The 23,872-nt window shown below is 40.8% G+C and overlaps 1 protein-coding gene across 10 annotated transcripts in view; it reads right to left on the reverse strand.

The window, feature by feature from the left end:
- LCORL (ligand dependent nuclear receptor corepressor like) overlaps window positions 1-23,872 on the reverse strand; it is a 57,286-nt gene that overhangs the window by 31,616 nt on the left and 1,798 nt on the right. For all 10 annotated transcript variants that reach the window (XM_028744221.2, XM_028744223.2, XM_028744222.2 and 7 more), the window contains exons 2-4: window positions 5,651-5,716; window positions 1,293-1,372; window positions 957-1,086 (exon numbers count right to left, since the gene is read on the reverse strand). In XM_028744221.2, coding sequence (XP_028600054.2) covers window positions 957-1,086; window positions 1,293-1,372; window positions 5,651-5,716 — 276 coding nt within the window. The remainder of the gene's footprint in view (window positions 1-956; window positions 1,087-1,292; window positions 1,373-5,650; window positions 5,717-23,872) is intronic.

Raw genomic sequence — 23,872 nt, forward strand, 5'->3', positions numbered from 1 at the left:
GATATATCGCCATGTTGAATATTATGAAAGTGTTACCACAATGTGAACTTCAAACTGATTTTTGACAATGTATTGATACATTGTCCAGCTCTAATTTGCACAAGAGTATATAGTCATGCATATATTACATGAAAGCTGTCAAACTAACATTGAAGACAACATGAAGATTATTAGATCTAGAAATTCCTGCAAAGTAAATGAGGTACCCACACTTGATTGGCTTTTGTTTAGCCCTACAAGATCTGATGCATAATTTTGGTATGCTCCAGAAGCTGCCATTACTCTTGGATTCTCAGGCAGAAAATCATGTTATATTGCAGTTATATATTATGTGCTAAATAAATAGTGCCTGGAAAGCAGAGGTGTACACCACCATCCATGCCCTTGACTGAAAAGCCTAGTGTATATTTGCTCAAAAAGGCAAGAAATTATGGAAACAGTCATGCATTCTATGAAGTGTATGTGTTCAGGCTGCTGACTACTGCTAACTACTCTCCCTTTGCTCTCCCACAAGTAGCTCCAGCATAGATACAGGACCATCCTGCATACAGTTCTATGCCAACCAAAAGGGAGGCCCACCCCATAACCAGTTCCCCCTTAAAGTAGCTTTAGCATAAGGTGAGTGCATCAGAACTGCTTACCATTAGAAAAGGTTTTAAATTTAAAAAAAATAAATAAAGAAGAATCTAAAGCTACACTGGGACAGACTGGCAATGGGAAACAGAACATATGAAAATTGCAAAGGGATGACAATATCCAATTGCAGGGTTGCGTGTTGAAAGTGATTCTCTAATCTGTCCCCTTGGTTATGCATATTTTCTTTTTCCTTTGTATTTTCTTTTGTTGTAAATATGTATGTCTTCTAATTTGTACTTAATAAAAATAAAAAAGAAAGTGATTCAAAAGAATTACTAGACAAATACAATCAATTATGGCATCAATTGAAGTAATATTACCTTTCTTGCGAAAGAGTGCATTTAGGTAATTCTCTGCTTGGCACTCAATTTTATCAGTGTTGGACTGGCCCTGAGATGATAGTTCCTCTGTAGGTGTTGACTGCAAAGAACCAATAATTGTCGTATGATCCTAAAAGGTATAAAGAACACTTCTAAATATGGGTAAATTATGGCTCTAAAAGTTTGCAAATAGTGACTAAGATTAAGAAGGCTTTCCATTTTAAAAATATGCATTCATCAGATCTTTTATACTGTAAAATAATTTGAATTCAAATAAGATTTTAATAAATATATTAGAAACCATCTTTTTCAACAATTTATAACACACATACTCACAGTGACTGTGTCTTTATGTAAATTACAAAAGGAACATTTTTCATCCATAGACCAGTCAGCCACTTCTTCTGGTTCACAGTCTAGAGGGGGAAATTAAAAGAAAATTATAAAAATAAAGTGTTAAAGAAACTTATAATTGACTACTACCAAAGGCAATTATCTGTTTAACTATGCTTGAGAAGAGATACTTTTACAATAAGCTGTCATCATGAGAAGATTGCATATGTACACAGTACATTGTTTTCAAAAAGATATACTGTATTAGTTTGGAGCCCAAGCAGATTAGTGACTTTTTCTGTTTATTTCAATGGAGCCTAAGTGCAAGTAACTATGACTTAAATTCCAGATTTCAGTGGGAACTAAGAATGACTAAGGCTGCAATCCCAAACCCCAGGATGCCCTCATGTTGGCTACCTCTGCTACCTCTACCTAACTTGGGAGTATGCCCCATGAAACTTATTTTTGAATAAACATGCATAGGATTCGAATATAACACTCTCTATTGAACCCACTGAGATGTATTCTCCCCTCTAATATTGGAAATGTGAAACACAAGTTACAGTGGTACCTCTAGTTACGAGCTTAAATTGTTCCAGAGGTCCGTTCTTAACCTGAAACTGTTATTAACTAGAGGCGTGCTTTCGCTAATGGGACCTCTTGCGGCCGCCGGCACACGATTTCCGTTCTCATCCTGGGGCAAAGTTCTCAACTCAAGGTAACTCTTCCAGGTTAGCGGAGTTTGTAACCTGAAGCATTTGTAACTCGAGGTACCCCTGTATTTGCTTTAAGGAACTTTGAATATTTCTCCATACTTCATTCAGATTGGGTTGTGTTTGTTTACAAAATTTAACACACTAGCATAAACACTAAGAGTCTAGCACCAGCTAATTCTGTTTCTAACACTAGGATTTTTTTCCCTAGTACCTAGAAGGCAGAGTAGTACTCTGTTAAGGAGGTGATGAAAATGCCATTGTCAGCTCCTGCTTAGTCAACCAATTGGGGGAATACAGTGGTGCCCCGCAAGACGAATGCCTCACAAGACGAAAAACTCGCTAGATGAAAAGGTTTTCCGTTTTTTGAGTCGTTCCGCAAGACGAATTTCCCTATGGGCTTGCTTCGCAAGACGAAACGTCTTGCGAGTTCTTGCGAGTTTGTTTCCTTTTTCTTAAAGCCGCTAAGCCGTTAATAGCCGCTAAGCCGTTAATAGCCGCTAATAGCCGTGCTTCGCAAGATGAAAAAACCGCAAGATGAAGAGACTCGCGGAACGGATTAATTTCGTCTTGCGAGGCACCACTGTACAAGGGGCATGACAGCATAAGCAAGATAGCAGCAGATGCAGTTGAGTTGCTACTAGAGAAAATGTTGGCTTTTTAAAGATCAAAACAAATGAACTCAGCATTGTGTATTTTCTTGGCTGGAATCTGCACTCCAATAAATAAGACAACACTTTCTAGCACCTATTAATCTATAGAAATCCCAAAGGGACTAAATTCAACAGGTATATATGGTGGAAAAGCACCAAACTAGAAATTCCCATACTGTATCTAAATTAGGATGGGCAATTTAATTATAGAAAATAATTGTGTCACCATAAATTAGTTCCCACTGAACTATACAATATACCATACCTTATTGTCTTTAATCAGTAGCAGGAGAAAACTCATAATAACACTAAATTCTATCATGTCAAATTTTTCAAGATCTCTCCATATAAAATCATCCTGATTTATGAAACCTAAACATTTTGATACCTCATTTATCTCTTAAATATTTTTCACTGAAATAAATGGGGCTCTAAAATGTTTAGATGGCGGGATTGTATATCTTGCTAGACTAGTACATAAAGTAAAATGTATGCTTTCTTAAGCAAGCATTTACAGATTTTTTTCCTTTTTATATTATTTGTTACATTTATATTTATTTAAAACATTAATATATTGCCTTTCAATGCAGTTTACAAAGACTAAAAACAACACAAAGAACTATTCAGCATATAAACAACAATTTAAAAAATTAAACAGCAGGTAAAAGCGCAATAAATTGAGAGTTTAAAATGTGGGCAAATGAGGGTTGCTATTTAAGATAGTAAAAATGTTTTTATGATTGGGTCATCAATCTAATTTCTGCCTGGTGCCTAAAAGAAAACAAAGTTGGCATTAGGCATATCTCACCAGGACGGCATTTCAAAGAGGCAAGCCATTCCATTTGTAAAATGGGTATTGACAGATGACCACTGTGTACTGGCCAATTAATATCTTCCTTTCCTTCAAGAAGAATGTCAGTGAAACTATATGAAAGTAATAATAATGCTTAGCATTTATAATGCTTTTTATGAGTGTTGAGTTCCACAAACATCAGGTATGCTGAACCAATGAGTCCTGCATTTTGCTGAACTACAACTCCTATCAGCCTTAGCATGGTCATAATGGGATAATGAGGACTGTTGAAAGTTCAGCATCCTCTGGAGCAGGAGGGGGGAAGGCATGTTTGCCATCCTCATATACATTATCTCAGAGAACCTATCTATCTTCTAAGTTAGGTCACTATTATGTTCTTCATATTGCTGTTCAAGATGAAGGTAAGTGGAGGTACTGTCTTGACTTCACAGCCAAGATGTGAAAATGCTGTCTATCAATATTTAAATTAAACAAACAACTTATAAAATGAGAGGAGACTTGAAATGGCTTTAGTCCGTCTTTGGTGAAATGCTTCACAAATTTTCCTTTATTGTTCCTGTCATTGTGTTTTCCAACAGGAAAGGATACTCAGGAGTAATACAGCATCTTGGACCATTTCCTAATTATAAAAATCACTATGTTTCAAGAGGAATGTCAGCTGTAGCGGCATGAAAATCCCCTACAACTTTTAGGAAACCAGCTTGATTTGTCTGTCTCCGCAGGTGGCGTATTTAGGTAGGTAACCATATCTACAGAGGAGGGGAAGTCCACTAAGCCTAAACCCTACCAAGTAGTGTTGCAGCCATGACAAAGGAACCATGACAAGTTATTCCACCTTCGGATCACTGTCATCCCAGTCAACACAAAACGTGAAAGCAAGACTGTGTCCAGACACTTGAGTGGTGACAGATATTAACAGACAGACTCATAGCTGTCATGGAGATCATGAAATACTATCATGACAAGTACCGGTAGATCTCAGCATAGATGAAATCCCTCAGAAAACAATCCTGGGAAACTGAGACCATCCAGCTAACTTAGGTAGGGAGACTGTTGGACTGCAGATTGGGTGATACATCCACCAGAAGTCCTGTTTTCTCTATAACACTGACCCTTAAGAACATTCAAAATGACTGCCAGAGAATTTTTAAATGGTGAAATTGCAACAGAATCTCCACTGCCCATCTTCTAGGTTTAAGATACTGCAACACAGAAAAATCCAGTGGATAAAGGTGACTTTTAACTCAGCATCTTCTTACCAGGCTTCTGTGATAAACGCTAGCTTAGTATGTTAATCAAGAATGAAATCTATTAATGGACCTGAATTGAGAAACAGAAGCTTAAAAACAAAAGGGGTGCTGCTAGGACAATGAGATGGGGAAGGGGATTTAACCCTCAAACGTCTACCAGCATTCTGCCCATAAGCCTATCTCTCTGCCCCAGCCCTATCTGCTCCTGCCTTGGAATACGCATACCAAGGCCACTTCTATTCCTCTCTGCCCTGTCCAGACAACTCATTTCCAAGCAGTTCCCAATCACAGTAGAGAAAAACCAACAAATCCCAACACAGAGAACAAGTAGACAGATGTACAAGGCACCCAAAAAGTAGTCTTCCTGACTTCTTTGAAGTCTCTTGTTATTTTCCCTGCTAACATCTTTTTTCATGGCAGAAGCGATAGCGTTGAAGCCATAAACATGGGGAAAGCTTTACTGCTTGATTCTGCTGACTCCGGAATCTAGTCCTCAGCCACTGCACCAACTCTCTTTTAAAAAGTTTTTTTTTTAATTAAACAATAATTTATTAAAAGAAATATATTTTTACAAATATACATTTGCACAGGATTCAGAAAAGTGAGACTTTATTCAGTTATGATAACAATGGTGCAAAATCATTACTGTTATCATATTTAATTAGTTCAAAGATAATCTTAGCAGTACACCGATTCCTATTATTCCTTTCATTAGGTAACAGCCCACAAAGAAACTTAACAGTGTCAATATTCTAAAGTGAACCAAATATCAGGAACACTTAAATCAAGGTTTAAAGAAATAGAAAAGCACTTGTAGAGAAGAGAACACACACTAAAATTCCCCAGCACAATTCCTTATTTTTCAAAAACATGCTTCAAATTGTCACATTATTTAAAGGTAGCCTTTAAGCACTTCAAACTTTTTTTTTACCTTCAAATAAACTGAGGTCTCTTCGTAGCCTTGGTCCATAAAGCCCTTCTAAAATACTTTCAAAACCTACCAAAAAGAAAAATTAAAACATTTTACAATTACATCAAAGTTATTTACACAAATGTAGCAGTGGGAAAAGTATATAATTACATTTGGGGACAAGACACTAAATGGAGTTTCTTCTCAGTGCTAATTGGCTAGTGGGTATCTTCTTTTTCCCTTCCAATGTCTTCTTCCAAGTGGTATTTTTTGGGGGAGTAGAGTTATTGATAGAATGGCACCATCCACATTATTGATAACCTTGTACATAATCTCCCCCAGCCCTCAAATGCATCTCCGAATAGAGCATTTAGGGTGTGTGTGGGGAGAGATCATGGCTTGTGTGAGAACTCCAGTGAATTGCACCCCCTTAAAATTGTGTGTCCCAGCCCACCAAATCTCTGAAATCCCTTCACACAATGTTGTGGCTTGTAGGATCAAGAAATAGAATTTCCAGAGCTTTGTTCCCAAGATATCTACTAGATATTTTGGGGAAAGCTTTGTCTGTCCATTTGTTTGTTCACTATACGTTTAGATACCTGTGTAGGTAACACTGCCATACTTGGCAGAGGGTTTCTAAGGTGGGGACAGTGCTGTTTGTCGAAGTCTGGATGTCATTGAAACTTGTCTTTGCCCTTTATTTGACATAGTTTTGCTTGCGTCTTGAGATATCATTACCAAACCCAGTCCTTGTACTCCAGTGGTGGGGATGGAAGACTTCATCACCACCAAGATGCCATTCGGATGTTTGATTCATATTTAATCAAGATGGTGGACTGAAACATGCTTTTGGAGTAACTAGACATAATTTTTGGCATGATGGGTCCAAACTCACAAATTGCACTATCCATTTAAAATTCACAATATCTGTTGGTTTCTAAAAATATCCAGGCAGCACTGGGCACATCCTAAAAGATAGTACTGCTAGGATTAACATATTATATGGATTGTTGGTTAATAAGAGGATCTCTTTATTGTTCAATTCTTCAATATTTACGAAGTTTATTTAAAAATTAAAAGAGTTACTGTCTATATTTCTCTGAAGTAAAATTACAACCCAACCCTGTCTTACTGCAGGACTACATTATCTCTCTTCTGTGTATTTTACATTTTAATACTCTTAAGAATTCACAACCAGTTTGGTTTAATATTATGTGTTAACTGGATATCTATATTATCATTTATTTGATAATGTTTGGCAAAGTTTGCAAGATCAAAGTTAGTATGACAGCTACGATTTATATACAGAGTGGAATGAATTCTGCCTCCTCCTTTCTTGTTCTTCCCTCAAATGATAGTTAAATTGTGGACACACCAAGGCTATGCCGTTACTCATTCCACCTCTAAGATTTAAGTATTTTGGAACATGGTTTAATAGCTGATTTGGGCATGGTACGAAACTGGATGAGGAAGATCCTCTGTTACACAAATAGCTTCTTCTCCATCTCAGGAGCTCTGTGATTGTTGCCATATACAGTAAGTTTAAAACACAACTGTCACTGGCTTGGTATATAAGTGAAAGGCCAGTAGCTACCTTCCTATTTTACATGTGCAAAGCAGGGCTTCCCCAAACCTGGGTCTCCAGCTATTTTTGGACTACAATTATCATCCTTGACCACTGCTCCTGCTAGCTAGGGATAATGGGTGTTATAGTCCAAAAACAGCTGGCGATCCAAGTTTGTGAAACCCTGGTGTATAGCATATATTTACGCTGCACATACGTCTTGGATCACCAAACATTACCTATATTGCATATGCTAAAAGCCTAATGAATGGAGGAATCCAGAGGCCCCCTTCTGATATACCTTTGCTACTATGTATGGTCATAACACATTGTAAAGGTAGTTTTATTTACAAACTACTGTTATGATAACCTAGCCTCTTGAGACAGCCATCATTTGCATGGTTTATAAAGACAACAGGAAGCCAAATCAAAGAAGTGTACAGCTTGCCCAAAATGGAGGCAATCTAGAAGGCAGCATTAACCACACCAGGAAAGGAAAATATAAATGTCATTCAGTAGTCAAATACCATTCCTCTATTTTGCTTCTTGGAGCCCAGAGCTGAGCGCACAAACTACCCAGAAGGAACACATGTCCCACACCAGAGATACCCTTCCCACACCCTTCCCCTACTAGAATGATATATGCAAGACAGTAAACATTGAAGAGGTAGGCAAAATTTCAAAAGCTCCAATTTCCATTCATATGCTGCTTGTTGCAGAGAACACAACTATAACTTTGTTTGAAAGTAGACCTAGACTGAAAACAGTTTAAAGGGCAAGTCTTTTAGCACACAACTGCTTACAGTTTTATTATATACATACAGTAAATGTTTTAAAACAGAAAGCATCTTTAACATTTGCATAGTTTTACTAACCTTCCCTTCTAGCTAGCTACCTATAGGAAAGAGGCATTTTGGGATACATGATGGTAAACTAACAGAAACTTACTCAATAAATTCATGACCAGTTTAAAATAAATCTGGTCTTTGATGGTGTCACACATCCTCTGAAGGTTTGCAGCTTAAGTTGGGGACATTACTGGATGCTGCTCCACCTGAGTAGCAGGTGGCAGCAATGGCCAGGATCATTTTTTGTTACCAGTTTGGAATGAATTGGGGGCAGGGGGACTTGTGGATCTTCAGATGTTGCTAGACTACAACTCCCATCATTCTTGACCACTGGCCATGCCAACTGCACACAGTCCGAAATTACTGGTCACTTTTCGTTTTTTTTGCAACTTAAGATCACCATCTAGTGACCAAGTTAAGTATTGCAGTCACCTTATTTGCCCATGAAAGTAATCTCCACTGCAGGATAGCAAGGGCAGCTGTTAACAACTATTGTTGATATGCTAGCCTAGCATGGGTAGACAAACTAAGGCCCGTGTTTTTACATGAGTAGAATGTGTCCTTTTATTTAAAATGCATCTCTGGGTTATTTGTGGGGCATAGGAATGTGTTCATTTCCCATCCCACCCCCAAAATATAGTCCGGCTCCCCACAAAGTCTGAGGGACAGTGGACCGACCCCCTGCTGAAAAAGTCTGCTGACCCCTGTGCTAGAGACACTCCATTGTGGAACTGTTTGCATAAGTAAACAATCCACCTGTGAAGCTATTTCACGTGTTTAAATGGATTACTTATCTCTTGTGGGTAGGAGGGAAGCTTTGAATCCAACTTTACAGGAGACAAAGCAAACTGCCTGGGTTGCTCCCAGCCTCCTGAGGATTCCAAAAGCTGTCTGTTGTTAATGAGGCACACATTTTTCAGTTTGCTTTCTGTCCTTTGCTCCCAGGTAGGAAAGGCATGATTTGGTCTGTCTCCCCTTCTTCTTTCTCCTCCAGGTGTTCATCTTCCCCCACCCCCTTATTTTAGAAGGGGTTTGTATGGACATTCTTTAAGCAAAATGAGCTTTGCTGGGGGGGGGGATCAAGGAAGAATGGGAGGTTGCTTTGTTGTTATTTTAGCAACAAGTTTATTTCCTCCATTTGTGGGCATTCCTTTCTGGTTTACATAATGAGGCGCTGGAAGGATACTTTGGAGATGTTTGGGACCTTCTCTCTTCCCCCAACCCCAATGTTTCGAAGGAATAGTATGGAATAATATTTAGGATGAATATTATGGCATTTTAAAGACTCATTTAAGCCCACTTTGTAAGTCTGCCACCTCGTTGTTTTATTGTAATGAATCTCATAATATTGGACTCACATTGGCTGGGACAAGAAAACACTCTTGAGAGGACATGGCAGCCTTCAAGGGAGAAGGAGGGGATGGTGCTAACATTAATCTTTTAGTGAGATTCTCAAATTCTGTATATTAAAAGGCCTGCAAAATGCAATAACATTTACATATTTGGTTTGCCATGGTAAATGTGGCACCCCAGGTACCCAAAACCTTTCATGTAACAGGATTCTGAAGGCTCAGCTGTACAGGCAGTCCTGCAAAAAAATGTTTTCTTGCAAGTGGAGAGTTACTGATCAAAAATAGTAAATTAGGTTGCAACCCCAATCCCATTTGCCTTGATATATTTCAGTAGGATCTATTTCTGTGTTAGGGTTATGGTTAGGGTTGTGTTGTTAGGCCTGTTCTTCTAATAAGTTTGATATACTGTTAGAGACATATTTAACTGTGACTGCGGTACTTGCTGAAGCTGCAACATAACATATTGAGTTAAGACAGACCGACACCCCCCCACCCCCGTATTTATATACTTATGGCTGACAACTATTGCTGAGGCTGAGCCCCATTTATGTTTGTGGTATCCAATTAAGAGCTGCTCTTAAAAATATGATAATAGCAAACTGTCACTGATGTAAATTGTGTATTAGTTCATGTGTTTCAAAAAAATAAACAGAAAGTGTTGCTGCATTTGGGGGGGGGGGTGACTAGCCATTTTGGTTTTGTGCCTGTAACCCAGGTTCTGGGATCCTTTGGCTCCTAGCTTTTCTATCTCTGTTTCTAACACTAACTGCAGATGATGGGAGGAGCCCAAAAATGTCTGGAAGGACACAGACTTCTCATTACTGAAATAAAGCAGCAGGTTTCAAAATGAATATTGATTTTTGTTCTGTCTCACATTTTTCAAAGGTATCATTCAGTGCTGAACTGGATTTTTAACAAACCAGAGGGCAGAAGGGTCTGGTGGAGGAAAGCAGGGGCCAACATCACATAATGATCTTCTTGGCCAAATCAAACTCTAAACCAATGTTTCTCAAGCTTGGGTACCTAACTGTTGTTGGACTACAACTCCCATCATCCCTAACTAGCAAGGCCAGTGGTCAGGGATGGGAGTTGTAGTCCAACAGCAGTCAGGGACTAAGTTTGAGAAACACTGCTCTAAACCAAAGTCTCTGTGATCCTAGATAAGACACACTGTGCACTCAACATTGCCACTGATGAATGCTTATGTTCCTGTGTAAAGATGGCTCCAGCTTTATCAGTGAGACAGTAGCAGATCTGCCTTGGACTGTTGCAGGATTTGCAGTTCTCATGCCTTTGCTGCCCTCACTCCCACTCTTACTAACGAATTTTACCATTAATGAGTTTTCAAAAAGGTATGTTATTTCGTTCTTTGAATATTTAACCATATTTGACCAAGATCAAATACTAAGCAATCAATTGACCGTATTTGACAATTGTGCCAACTCTAACTCACTTCTAATAATACTTTATAAGATCATAAATGTTCACATGCACTCCACCTTTATTTGCCAACTTCTACTCCCCAATGAAAGATATAGAAGACATATGAAAGAAAGAAAGAAAGAAAGAAAGAAAGAAAGAAAGAAAGAAAGAAAGAAAACAGAGTGGCGACTTCAAATGTAGTTTTATTTTTGAGATGGTGTGGAAGAGATATTTGGACTTCTTTTTTTTAAAGAGTTATACTAATGGAGGAAAGTGCCAAAGAACTTTTAAAGCTTGTTGTGCCATAAAGTCATATTCTGTGGACTCAGTGATCTAAACATCAACGTGGCTCCATCACATCTTTCAGTTTCTGAGAATATCTCATCACAGAAATAATAATGCTATATAGTATGCAGAAGAAAATTAAGGTAACATTGTACATCAACTTAGTTATGCACCTAATACCGAATGCTCAGCACATTATCTTGTTTTGAGTTCATGGTGGCGCTAGAGTAACACTAGAAGATGTAAAGGCTTGTTTTAAGATATTCAAATGCCCTCACCACCAAATTCAAGAAAAGTTTAAATACAGAGTTTTCTTTTCTGGTTCCCCCAAAGTCATAAAAGTACTTTCAAATATTAAAAGAATATAGAACATCTTCAGGTCTAAGAATGTAATCTGGAAATCTGCCACGTAGATTTCTTACGGCTGTAAAACAATGGCAAGGTCACACACGGCCTCAGATTTCTCCTCCTCTGCTACAGATTTCTCCATCTTCTGCGTATTATGAAAGAAACTTGCCAATGTATTGGAAATACACCACACATACATTTCCAAGACGTAAAGTTCATGAAGATATAAATCTGAAGCAGTGACTCCTCTGTATATTACATACACATATGGAAAAATGTTGAGCTATGGTTACTGTTTCAACATGTAGCGTCAATCTGAATCAGTACATTTTTGCACAGATTACAGTATTGGCTATGGCCCATGGCAGGAGACAGAAAAGGTAAGCAGGAAGCAGATAAGCACATTCCAGTCTGCTAACTATGATATAGAAATTGGGTACCCATGATGGATGAACAGGGTGGTTATGATACTATAAGAAAACTCTTATAATGTCTGGCTGAATAACCAATAAACAACCTAAAGTATTATATCTCAGTTCTGTGACATGTTAATTATAGGGACATTCATTTTCTAATCTGTTTGACTTGGAAAACAAGTAGCATGGGTTAATAATAGTGAATTTTTAAAATCTTCTGATATCTGAAGCATCTCTTCAAGATATTCCGTCTTAAAATGCAATCTTAATTTTATATAATAAAAATGTTAAAATCTGCACCTGTAGGGTTGTATTCAGTGTGAACCTCTGCAAACTGCATGTTCCTACAGGTGGGATGTGATTTTAATCCATTCTTTCTGCTCTCTATGCACCATGAAAAGTCTGTTCTGAATAGCAGAACCCCTTGAATAACTTGGAAGGTGGTGCTGGGGGTAAACAATATTTCCTCCTCCTGTTCTTGTAGCAAGAAGCCCCTACCTACTCCCATCACATCTGAGAATGAAAATTATATATATTCCATTGATGGAAATCATCCATAGGGGTACTGTCTGCAGTGTCCTATGCTGTGGAGCACTATTCCAGCAAAGATTTGGCAGGCATCCTCATTTTTTTTTACTTTCAGGTGTCTCAAATACTTTTTTTAATGCTGCAGGCCTTTGCAGCAGTTTAATTTGAATTAAGTAGCCACCTGTATGATCATCTATAATGACACAAGATGTCTACCAGCAGGACAGCACACCAAATGGCAATCAGACCAGAAGAGGGATGAAGCACAACAAATGAACAACCAACACCCAAAATGGATCTGAATGGTAAGGACGACAAAACACTAACCCTCCACTGCTTAGGAAGAGCTACCTGCTCCAATGCTCAGGGAAATATGTAAGTTTTATGTGCAGAAAACTTGAGGCAGAGAGCTATTAGCAGCAAGCCCAATTTAGGAATAGTGAGCCAATGATTCTCAAGCTATGGAACATATTACTATTAAGAATATAATAACAGCCTGCTGGATCAGGCAGTGATCCACCAGTTCAGCATCCTGTTTCCCACAATGGCCACGCAGACTGATGGAGTCCCACAAGCAGGACCTAAGAACAAGAACACTCTCCTCTCCTGCTGTTTCCAGCAACTTGTATTTAGAAGCATACTGTCTCTGACAGTGAAGGCAGAGCATAGCCCAGGGTAGTCCAACATGCAGCCCACAGGCCACATGTGGCTCACGAAGTCTTTTTTGACACCCCTCAGCAACATTCAAGAAAACAACTGAAAGCCTTGAAAAAGGGTCATGCACTGTTAACGAAAGCGGAAACATCTGTTTGTGTATTAAATCTGTTTACAGAGCCTAGGGCTTGCCGATCAGAAGGTCGGTGGTTCGAATCCCCATGACGGGGTGAGCTCCCATTGTTCGGTCCCAGCTCCTGCCCAACTAGCAGTTCGAAAGCACGTCAAAATGCAAGTAGATAAATAGGTACCGCTCCGGGGGTAAGGTAAACGGCGTTTCCGTGCGCTGCTCTGGTTTGCCAGAAGCGGCTTAGTCATGCTGGCCATATGACCCGGAAGCTGTCTGCGGATAAACACCGGCTCCCTCGGCATATAGAGCGAGATGAGTACGCAATCCCAGAGTCATCCACAACTGGACCTAACAGTCAGGGGTACCTTTACCGTGTACCATATTTTTCGCTCTATAAGATGCACTTTCCCCCTCCTAAAAAGTAAAGGGAAATGTGTGTGCATCTTATGGAGTGAATGCAGGTGGGAGGCTCTGCTCAGGGCTCCCTTTAAAGAGCCGCGTGGAGTGTGTGTGAGGCTCTTTGGGGCTTTTCTCCGAGGGAGAAGGCAGCCCTCCCGTGTGCTCTTTAAAGGGAGCACGGCTCTTGGGGGGAGCCTTAGCCACGCGCAGCCTCACCTGGGCAGGGGATGAAGACTCCCCTTGGCCGGGAGAGGTTGCTCGCGGCTATCCCATAAGCCAGGACAGCAAGGGGGATCGCTGCGCAGCCTCTCCCGGGCAGCGACTGAATATGTTTCCTAAGTAAAACCAGCAGCTGAAATCCTGCTCAAGGCTCATTAGACTCATTAGATGCATTGGTAGGATCTTCCCACTAATGGTTTCATGGGCTGGACTCCCTACTCAACCCCCAATACATAACAAATATAAATCCAAGTTCATGGAAGATCTTTGACATCATCATGTCTTCTCATGTCTGTCACTCTATCTGACTGGTTTTCCAGTTCCATATAGTATTGACAAACATGCCAGCATTCTTTTTGCCAGCACCTAATTAATCTTTTATAGGTCTACAGGTCCTGGTGTATCTGTAGTGAAGATGCTGGACACGGTCTCTCAAAAGAGTGACAGAACACAGCAGAAGGGTTGAGGCTTAGATTAGCAAGGAACACCAAAAGAGCAAGAGCCTTTATTTGTTTATAGAAGACATACAGCGCCCCAAAATTTTTGAGAAAACTCGGAGCTCATCTAGCTTATTATGGTACCTATACATAGTCAGGAAATAATGAAAACAGATCAAAGGTCAACTTTTGGACAAGGTGTATGCACACTCTGACCTACACATCCTCTAAGCCAGAGGTCCCCAAACGCCAGGGGATCTCTGTAACTCACCCAGGGGGTGCGTGGTACCATTCACATAACAAAAACGACCATAGAGTAGGCCTGGGTGATATATCAATATATCACCCAGGATCGGTATGGAGGGGAGACCACGATGACAGCTTCACTCCATCGCTGGTGGAACAGTCACCGCTCAAGTCCCTCTGCCTCCAGCGCCCAGCGTGCTGAGGGAGAAACAAACTAGCCAGGTGCTGGAGGCAGAGGGACCCAAGCAGTGGCAGTTTCACCAGCGATATACTGCTGGTGAAACCGCCATCACGCTCAGCACAGGCAAAGGGAGAAACAAGCTGCACTGTCGAATTGCCGATAAAGCTCTTTCTTCCCTCCACTTCCTTAAACTGCTTGGCTGAGGAGCGTGCTGCCTTCAGCAAAGCAGTTTATGGAGCCCTTGACCCGCCACTGGTTCACAGGAGCCAGAGGCGGAATGGGGCTCTGTTAAAATGTTCCACCTCCTCAGCTGAGAGTCCCGCCTCCACTCCTGCTTGCACAAGAGTAGGAGTGGGATTGGGGCTGCTTAGCTGGGAAACGTGAAGCCTGTCCTTCCCAGCTGAGAGAGCCCTGACCCCACTCCTTGCAGGCTTCACCCGGGAGGGTGGGCTGTGTCTTTCCTCCTGGGGCGAAAGAGGCAGCACACCCGCACGGGTAAAGGCTAAGATAGTTAAACACACGGAGCCTGCCTAAGGAGCCCAGAGTCCCTTGCCAGTCGCGCACAAGTATTGGCCACAACCCGCGAGGCACTGGGGTGAAAGCACTTCAGCTTGCATGGTGAGAGCTGCGGCAGTTTCACCCGGCACCCCGCCGGCTGGGGCCAATGCAGTTTTTTTCAGCATCACAGTTTAACCAACATTGCCCAGCCCTACCACAGAGCTACCAAAATTTTCAGAAGTATGGAGGCCATGGCTTGGCTTTTTAAAAAGGGGGTCAACAGCACTTAGCTAAGTGGGAACCAGTGCTCTAAGCTTAATACACTTATCGAGAACTCTTTCAGTAGCAGGAGTGACTTCAATTTTCTCTCTGGGATCCTTTCAGCAGCTGATTGGACTTGGGACAACAGTACCCTGCAAAGTTAGAAATTTTAATAGGCTGATCGGAAGTAAGTGAGATACACCTCAGCAGGAAAGAACAGCACACAGGTGAGTTCCAAAGAGGGTGGCAAGGGGAATTTGTTTTTTGGTGGGGGTGGGGAGAGTTGAAATTAACTTGAATAACATTCCGTAACCAAAATTATAGATTTGGGAATGGAGGAAAATTGAGGGGCTTGGGCTGTAATCTATGTACACTTACTTAGAAGCAAGTTTTGCTGAAGTTGGACTTCAACAAGCAAGTGCCTTCCTTTTCCCTAGGATCCAGGCACAACAAAAATGGTAAGGAAAGGGGGGGGGGGAGCAGAATGAGAGGAGTAAGTAGGTAGAAAAACCTAGAGAAGGCAAGCTGGAAAGGAGAGAAGATCAAGAAGTGAATAGCTTCTACCTACACACTTTTAATACATTCTCAATGGTTTAATTACTATTTTGCAAAGATCCTTCAGTTTCTGCAGAATTAATTTTAATTTTTAAGTACTATTAATCAATTTAGGCCCTAAATAAACAAAGGATATTTATGCCAGGTAAACTGTGAAAGATAGCAAAGATAATATTAAGGGTATAAAATGTTGTTACATTCTCAACCAAGAGGATGACAAATATCCAGCCTTGCTGCAAATATAATTTGGGGGGGGGGGGGGATGGAAGCTGAGGTACTGTATTTGGCTAAATTAGTTAAAAATAAACTATGATTTAAAATGAATCAGCAGTGTGCTGCCGTATGCTGCTCAAAAATCTCTGCTTCACTCTTGTCCTGCTGTTGACATGCTGGGGAGGAAACCAGAGACTTCGTTTGCATTATGTGCAAACCAATGTTCATGGTTATCCCCATCCACCTCCAAAAACAAAACCCATGAGCGGCAAGCCTGGCACATTCCTAGATCAGATACCTGAAAATGTTGGCTTTGCAATGTGAAACTCATTTTCCATATCCAATTTCAGGGGTAAATAAAGTAAGAAACACTCCAGATCTCCCAGATCTTCACATTCCTCAAGCCTTTTACCAGCAAACCACACCAGTGAATGAATTCCAAAACATAGCCCAAGACTTCTTTTCCTTACAGGAATAGTTTGATATACCTGGCAGTTATCTCACAATTAAAACAAAACAGAACAGTCTTTAACAAAATTACTGTTACTTGAAATAGAATACTATAGCAGAGTACAACAGTTCAATAAAAGCAGACAAAATACAGATTTTGATAAGAGTGCAGTAGCACCTATTACAAGACACCAAAAAGGACAATATTTTTTTTTACTTTTTTTGTCTTTTCTTTTAATATTACACTTTCAGCTTTCTGACAGAATTGAATGGCTTGAAAAATAAATTAAAAAGCCAGTGTTAAAGTGAAGAATCAAGTATCAGAATATTTGAGCATTCTTCCAAATGTAGCAAGCTATCATCCCTGCCCACAAAAGTTTTATCCACTTTCCCAAGATAAGTGGGACTCAACAACACAGCTTCTATCTACCCCCCCCCGGCCAACCCCCCCCAAAGCTACTTACATTAAGAAACAGGCAACTTTCAAGAACTTTAAAGCATATATATGCATGTCTGGTAATTAGGAAGCCTACCTCTTCTGGGAGCAGTTGCACTGCCCCAAAGCAGCAGGTATGCAGCTTATGGGTATTTCTTAATTCCAAACTGTCACTTGAAGACCAGGTGGCTTGGGTAAACAAAAATATCTTTACTCTAGTGCCGATAATGTAGCAGTGTTCCCCAACCTTGGGCCTCCAGCTGTTTTTGGACTACAATTCCCATCATCCTTGACCACTGGTCTTGCTAGCGAGGGATGATGGGAGTTGTAGTCCAAAAACAGCTGGAGGCCCAAGGTTGGGGAACACTGATGCAGGGGGCAGAATTACCTGCCTGGGGAAAGTTCTACACATGGGGCACCACTGCAAAGAAGATAATCTCTTGAGTCATCTATCCACGCACAGTTCTTGTTGGGGGCACCACCATCAAGGCTTCTTTTGCAGATCTCAGAAGCACAGGTTGGCAGGTCAGTGTTTCCCAAACTTGGGTCTCCAGCTGTTTTTGGACTGCAGTTCCCATCATCCCTGACCCCTGGTCCTGCTAGCTAGGCATGATGGGAGTTGTTGTCCAAAAACAGCTGGAGAACCAAGTTTGGGAAACAAGAAGGAGGGGTAAACAGGGCTGGCCCCAAGACATTTTGCTGCATAAGGCAAAGGAAAATACCCACCCCCATTATTCTGTATGTATGCTTTTGTTGAGATTCCTGCATTGCAGGGGGTAGGGCTAGTTGATCCTCGGGGTCTCTTTCAATTCTACAAATCTTACTACAGACTCTAAGTATAGAAGCCAATTATAATGGCATTTTCTTTAACACTGGCCATGGGACAGCATCCTCCACTACACTCTGGGACAGTAAACTAGCTTAGGAGATGCAGGGCAGATTGCTTGGCACACATAGCTCTGTCTGTTCCATGCCCCAAGCATCTGCCACCTGAGGAAGCTGTCTCACTCATTCTAAAGGTTGGAGGTGTGTGATGGGGATGCAGTAAAAAAAACAACCAACGGGGGGTACTACATGGTACAGAGAAAACACTCTGGATCAGAGGGAGAGAGGATTTAATTTAGAGGGTTTTTTTAAAAAAAGACAACAACCGTGCTGTGATGCAGAGAAGAGAGAGTGTAATTCTTCATTTGTGGAATATTTACTTCCAGGCTAACAATTTCAAGTTATAATTAAGCAGTCAGACTGTGAATACTTAGAAAAGGATGTTATGATTACTAAGAGCCAGCAAGGGTTTTTCAAAAACATGACATATGAATCTCAATTTTTTTTGAGAGAGATACAGGCTTGATGGATCAGGGAATGCTGTGGATGTAGTATATCTTGATTTCAGTAAGGCTTTTGACAAAGTCTACCATGTTATTCTTGCTGAAAAGCTGTATAATAATAGTAATAATGATAATAATAACAATAATTTATTTATTTATACCCCGCCCATTTGGCTAGGTTTCCCCAGCCACTCTGGGCGGCTTCCAACAAAATATTAAAAATATAATAAAAATAAAAAATCAACCATTAAAAACTAAACAGGGCTGCCTTCAGAGGTCTTCTAAAAGTCAGGAAGTTGCTTATTTCCTTTACATCTGATGGGAGGGCGTTCCACAAAAGCGGGTGCCACTACTGAGAAGGCCCTCTGTCTGGTTCCCTGTAACTTCACTTCTTGCAGTGAGGGAACCACCAGAAGGCCTTTGGCACTGGACCTCAGTCCTCAGTGTCTGGGTTGAACAATGGGGGTGGAGATGCGCCTTCAGGTGTACTGGGCCAAGGCTGTTCAGGGCTTTAAAGGTCAGTACCAATACTTTGAATTGTGCTCAGAAACATACTGGGAGCCAATGTAGGTCTTTCAGGATCAGTGTTATGTGGTCTCAGCGGCCACTCCCAGTCACTATTCTAGCTGCCACATTCTGGATTAGTTGTAGTTTCCGGGTAACCTTCAAAGGTAGCCCCACGTAGAGCGCATTGCACTAGTCCAAGCAAGAGATAACTAAAATGTGGACTGGACAAGATAACTGTGAGGTGGATTCGTAGCTGGTTGACTGACCAAACCCAGAGTTCTCACTACTGGTTTCTCATCATCCTAGAAATAAGTGACAAGTGGGGTGCCATAGGGTTCCCTTCCAGGCCCATAACGACTTGGATGAAGGAATTGAGGGGATACTCATCAAATCTCAAATGACACCAAACTGGAAGGGGTAGTCAATGCCACAAAATACAGAAACAGGATTCAAGACAACCTTAACAGATTGGAGAACTGGGCCAGAACTAAGAAAATGAATGTCAATAGGGACAAATTTAAGGTTCTGCATTTAAGCAAGAATAATCAGCTGCACAAATATAAGATGGAGGACACGTGGCTTGCCAGACCTAAATGTGAAAAGAATCTAGGGGGTCTTAGTAGACCATAAGCTTAACACGAGTCAACAATAACAACAACAAAAGCTAATGTTATGCTAGGCAGAGTGGATAAAAATCAATGATTTTAAAAAATAAATTAAAAATCATTTTTTTAATTTAAACTGGATTTTTAAAACGCTTTTAGAGGAAAAATATTTCTAAAGATAGTTTTCTATTTAAGTTACTTTACAGTCCAAAGGCTATTCATCAGGAAATAAGGATTTGTTGTAAAACTCAGTCTAAGTTTTTTGTTTTTGTTTAACCACATCAGTTAACAAACATGGATACATATGCTATAATGTTATTATTTTAGTTGCTTAAATTGTTATTAAGGAAATGATTTTTCCCCTTCCAATAAAGTACAGCAGAAAAGTTGTCCAAATATAAACAGTTAACTTATAAAACCTCACAATACAGTGGTGCCCCGCAAGACGAATGCCTCGCAAGACGAAAAACTCGCTAGACGAAAGGGTTTTCCGTTTTTTGAGTCGTTCCGAAAGACGAATTTCCCTATGGGCTTGCCTATGGGACGAAACGTCTTGCGAGTTTGTTTCCTTTTTCTTAAAGCCGCTAAGAAGTTAATAGCTGTTAATAGCCGCTAATAGCCGTGCTTCGCAAGACGAAAAAACCGCAAGACGAAGAGACTCGCGGAACGGATTAATTTCGTCTTGCGAGGCACCACAGTAATTTCATAATTATCTATGCATTTCTAATAGTATAACAAAATTTTTGATATAACTGTAAAAACTACTCTGAAAATTTATTATTCCAAAAATAAAACCATCTGGTTGTAAATATTAAGATTATACCAGCAAGAATGAGTATTTCTGTAAAAAAAATGATTTAAATCAAGTCTTACTGACTAGTGGTTTAAATCGAATTGATTTAAATCAAATCCACCCTGATTCTAGGCTTCATCAACTGTCCCAGTCAAGGGAAGTACCGTATTTTTCGCTCTATAAGACGCACCAGACCATAAGACGCACCTAGTTTTTGGAGAAGGAAAACAAGAAAAAAATATTCTGAATCCCAGAAGCCAGAACAGCAAGAGGGATTGCTGTGCAGCAAAAGCAGCGATCCCTCTTGCTGTTCTGGCTTCTGGGATAGCTGTGCAGCCTGCATTCGCTCCATAAGACGCACACACATTTCCCCTTACTTTTTAGGAGGGAAAAAGTGAGTCTTATAGAGCAAAAAATACGGTAATTCTGCCTTGGTCAAACCACACCTGGAGTACTGTGTTCAGTTCTAGGGCCACAATTTAAGAAGAATATAAAGAAGCTGGAACATGTGAACAGGAGAGAGACCAAGGTGATCAATGGCCTGGAAACCAAGCTGATAAGGAACAGTTGAGTGAGTTGGGCATGTTTAGCCTGAAAAAGAGGAGACTGAGAAGAGCAGAGTTAGAAACTGAAATATAAAAGCTAGGAGCCAAATGGCACCGTAAATCTAGATTTCAGTCGCCAAGATGATATGTCTAGGGACTTTTTTAAACGATTACAGAGCACATGAAGACAAGATGGGGGATCTAGCTAAAGATGGATAAGTATTGTGCACAAATGACAACTTTAAAAAAACCACACACACACAGAAGCAATCAAGTAGAAGAGCTGTCTAGAAGAGATGTGACTGCAGTTTCATTCTAGCAAAAGTAAAAACCAAACCTCTTTTACTCAATTAGAGGGGGTAGTTTGCCAAAACCTGTATCTTTATGAACTTGTGAACAACTTTACACAGAGAATTTATCTGGTTCTTTTTGCAATTTGTGGTATTTGGAGGGTTGCAACCAGCCACAGCAAAACAGGTCATACAGAGAACACACCAAACTAGGGCTGGGTGATATCTGGTTTTCAATATCATGATGCATCACCAGCTAAACATCACAATATCTTGATATATCACAATATATATCTGTGGTGGCAGAGGGCCTCGCCAGACCTCCCCACAGTGGAGGAAGGCCCTGCGGTATCCTCTGCCGACACAGGGAAGAGTGCCACACCCTCCACCACTGAGGGGAGGTGCAGGGGGACCCTTTACCCCTGCAGGGAAGCCCAGCAAGGCCCTCCACCACAGCAGATATATATTGTGATATATCAAGATATCGTGATATTTAGCTAGTGATATATCGTGAAGTGCTTGGGACGCGGGTGGCGCTGTGGGTTAAAGCATCAGCGCCTAGGACTTGCCGATCGAAAGGTCGGCGGTTCGAATCCCCGCGGCGGGGTGCGCTCCCGTCGTTCGGTCCCAGCGCCTGCCAACCTAGCAGTTCGAAAGCACCTTCGGGTGCAAGTAGATAAATAGGGACCGCTTACCAGCGGGAAGGTAAACGGCGTTCCGTGTGCTGCGCTGGCTCGCCAGATGCAGCTTGTCGCGGGCCACGTGACCCGGAAGTGTCTGCGGACAGCGCTGACTCCCGGCCTATAGAGTGAGATGAGCGCACAACCCTAGAGTCTGTCAAGACTGGCCCGTACGGGCAGGGGTACCTTTACCTATATCGTGAAGTTGAAATCCAGATATCACCCAACCATACCTGGAACCAGTTTTCTAACAGTAAGAAAATTTCAGAACAACATCCCCAATTGCACATCATTAACTGTTCAAATTTATGTGACACACAGTGAACTTTACTTCTTTCTGAATTCAAGTTTTCTGCTCTCATAACTTCCTGTCACAGAAATTCTGCAGGCCAACTCCAAGAGTTTAGTTCTTTGTGCATATTACTGACTGGTCCTGCAAGAGACATATTCCAAATTACTTGTTCTATTAAGTTTACAACCGAGGTACCCAATACTACATGAAAGCTGATGTAATGGTTCTAATGATTCACCAGGATCTTGTCCATGTTATCTTTCAAATACATATGGCAGTTGGGCAACACAGTAGCTGGATACTAAAATATTGATTCTGTGCTTCCAAAAATATTGAATGAAAGTGTGGAGGAGGGAGAAATGTTTGTCAGGGGAAAATAGCCAACATGTGAGTCATGAGCCATTGAGGAGAGGGCTACTAGCCATGATGGCTATGATCGTTCTCCGTGGACTCAGAGGCAATAATCCTTCTGAATACCATTGCTGGAAACCATAGAAGGGGAGAGAACTTTTGTGCTTAAGTCCTGCTTCCAGGTTTCCTGCAGGCATTTATTCAGCTACTGTGAGAACAGGATGCCACTTGCCTTATCCAGCAGGCTCTTCTGTTCTTAATCAAGACACAGCAATTGCTCTACAAACAATAAGCACTGCTTCTGAATTCTCCACATTTTTGCAAACTAGCAATAATATGCCATTTCTAGGGATAAAGGGGGGAAGGAAGGATGCCCAACTATAAAAGTTGTATTGCCAATAGATTAGACAGAAGGGGGGCAACCTGAAGACTGCGCTTCTACCATTTTTAAGTAGGCTCTATAGACAATTAAAGTCCCCCACTTTCAAGAGTACCTTTGAATATGAAACCACCACCTGAACTAGATCATATGAATGTCCATACTTTATTTTTGCTTCCCCATCATTTTTCTTATCTGAGTGAAAGAGCTTTCGATCTGCAAGCAGCAATGTAGGGGAAAATGAGGTGCCAGAATTTGCAAGTTCTCAGCTGCTTATGCTACTCCACACAAATAATAGTAATAATAATAATAATAATAATAATAATAATAATAATAATTTATTTATATGCCACCCATCTAATTGGGTTACCTCAGCCACTCTGGGCTGCTTCGAACAAATTAAAACACCAAACTCAAACACTGCATAAAGCTAGCAGAATGGCTAAAGTCCATTTGACAGAGGCCCCAAATAATAAAAAGCAATCCTTCAGCTTAATGCTATCCAAACATGATTCATACATCAGTATCTCTCCAAACAAGTGTTTGAAATTAGCCAGGGGGCAGGCTTTTGGCCACTTGAGACCAAGTGAAGATGCCCGAGCGCCAAGAGGGCACCTGACAATCTCTGCCATCTGGAGGTGGATGCCTTGGGATCATTGGATCTTGACTGTTTTCACACACTAAAACCACATCCTGTAGAATTCTGTTATATTTTAGATGCACAATTGGAATGAATTTCTGGAACCAAAATGCTTTTCCTGTGCAGCCTGAGCAGGAGCAGTCAACATTAAGAATAAGAGGTTGAAATAGGCCAATGTATGTGACTGTGTATGTGTGTATGTGTATGTATGTATGTATGTATGTGACTGACTTTTCTTAAGCTCTCAAAGCTCTTAACCTAGCTGAAGGTTATCATCTGAACTAGCCAGATGTTTAACTGAGAATCAATCAGTCAGTCCATCATTTGACAAATAAGTCTTTAGAGCATCTTGCACGAAAATGCCAACCAGACATTCTGTTTTGGCGACTGT

This window comes from Podarcis muralis, chromosome 9 (assembly GCF_964188315.1).
Source record: "Podarcis muralis chromosome 9, rPodMur119.hap1.1, whole genome shotgun sequence".
Classification (NCBI taxonomy): Eukaryota; Metazoa; Chordata; class Lepidosauria; order Squamata; family Lacertidae; genus Podarcis; species Podarcis muralis.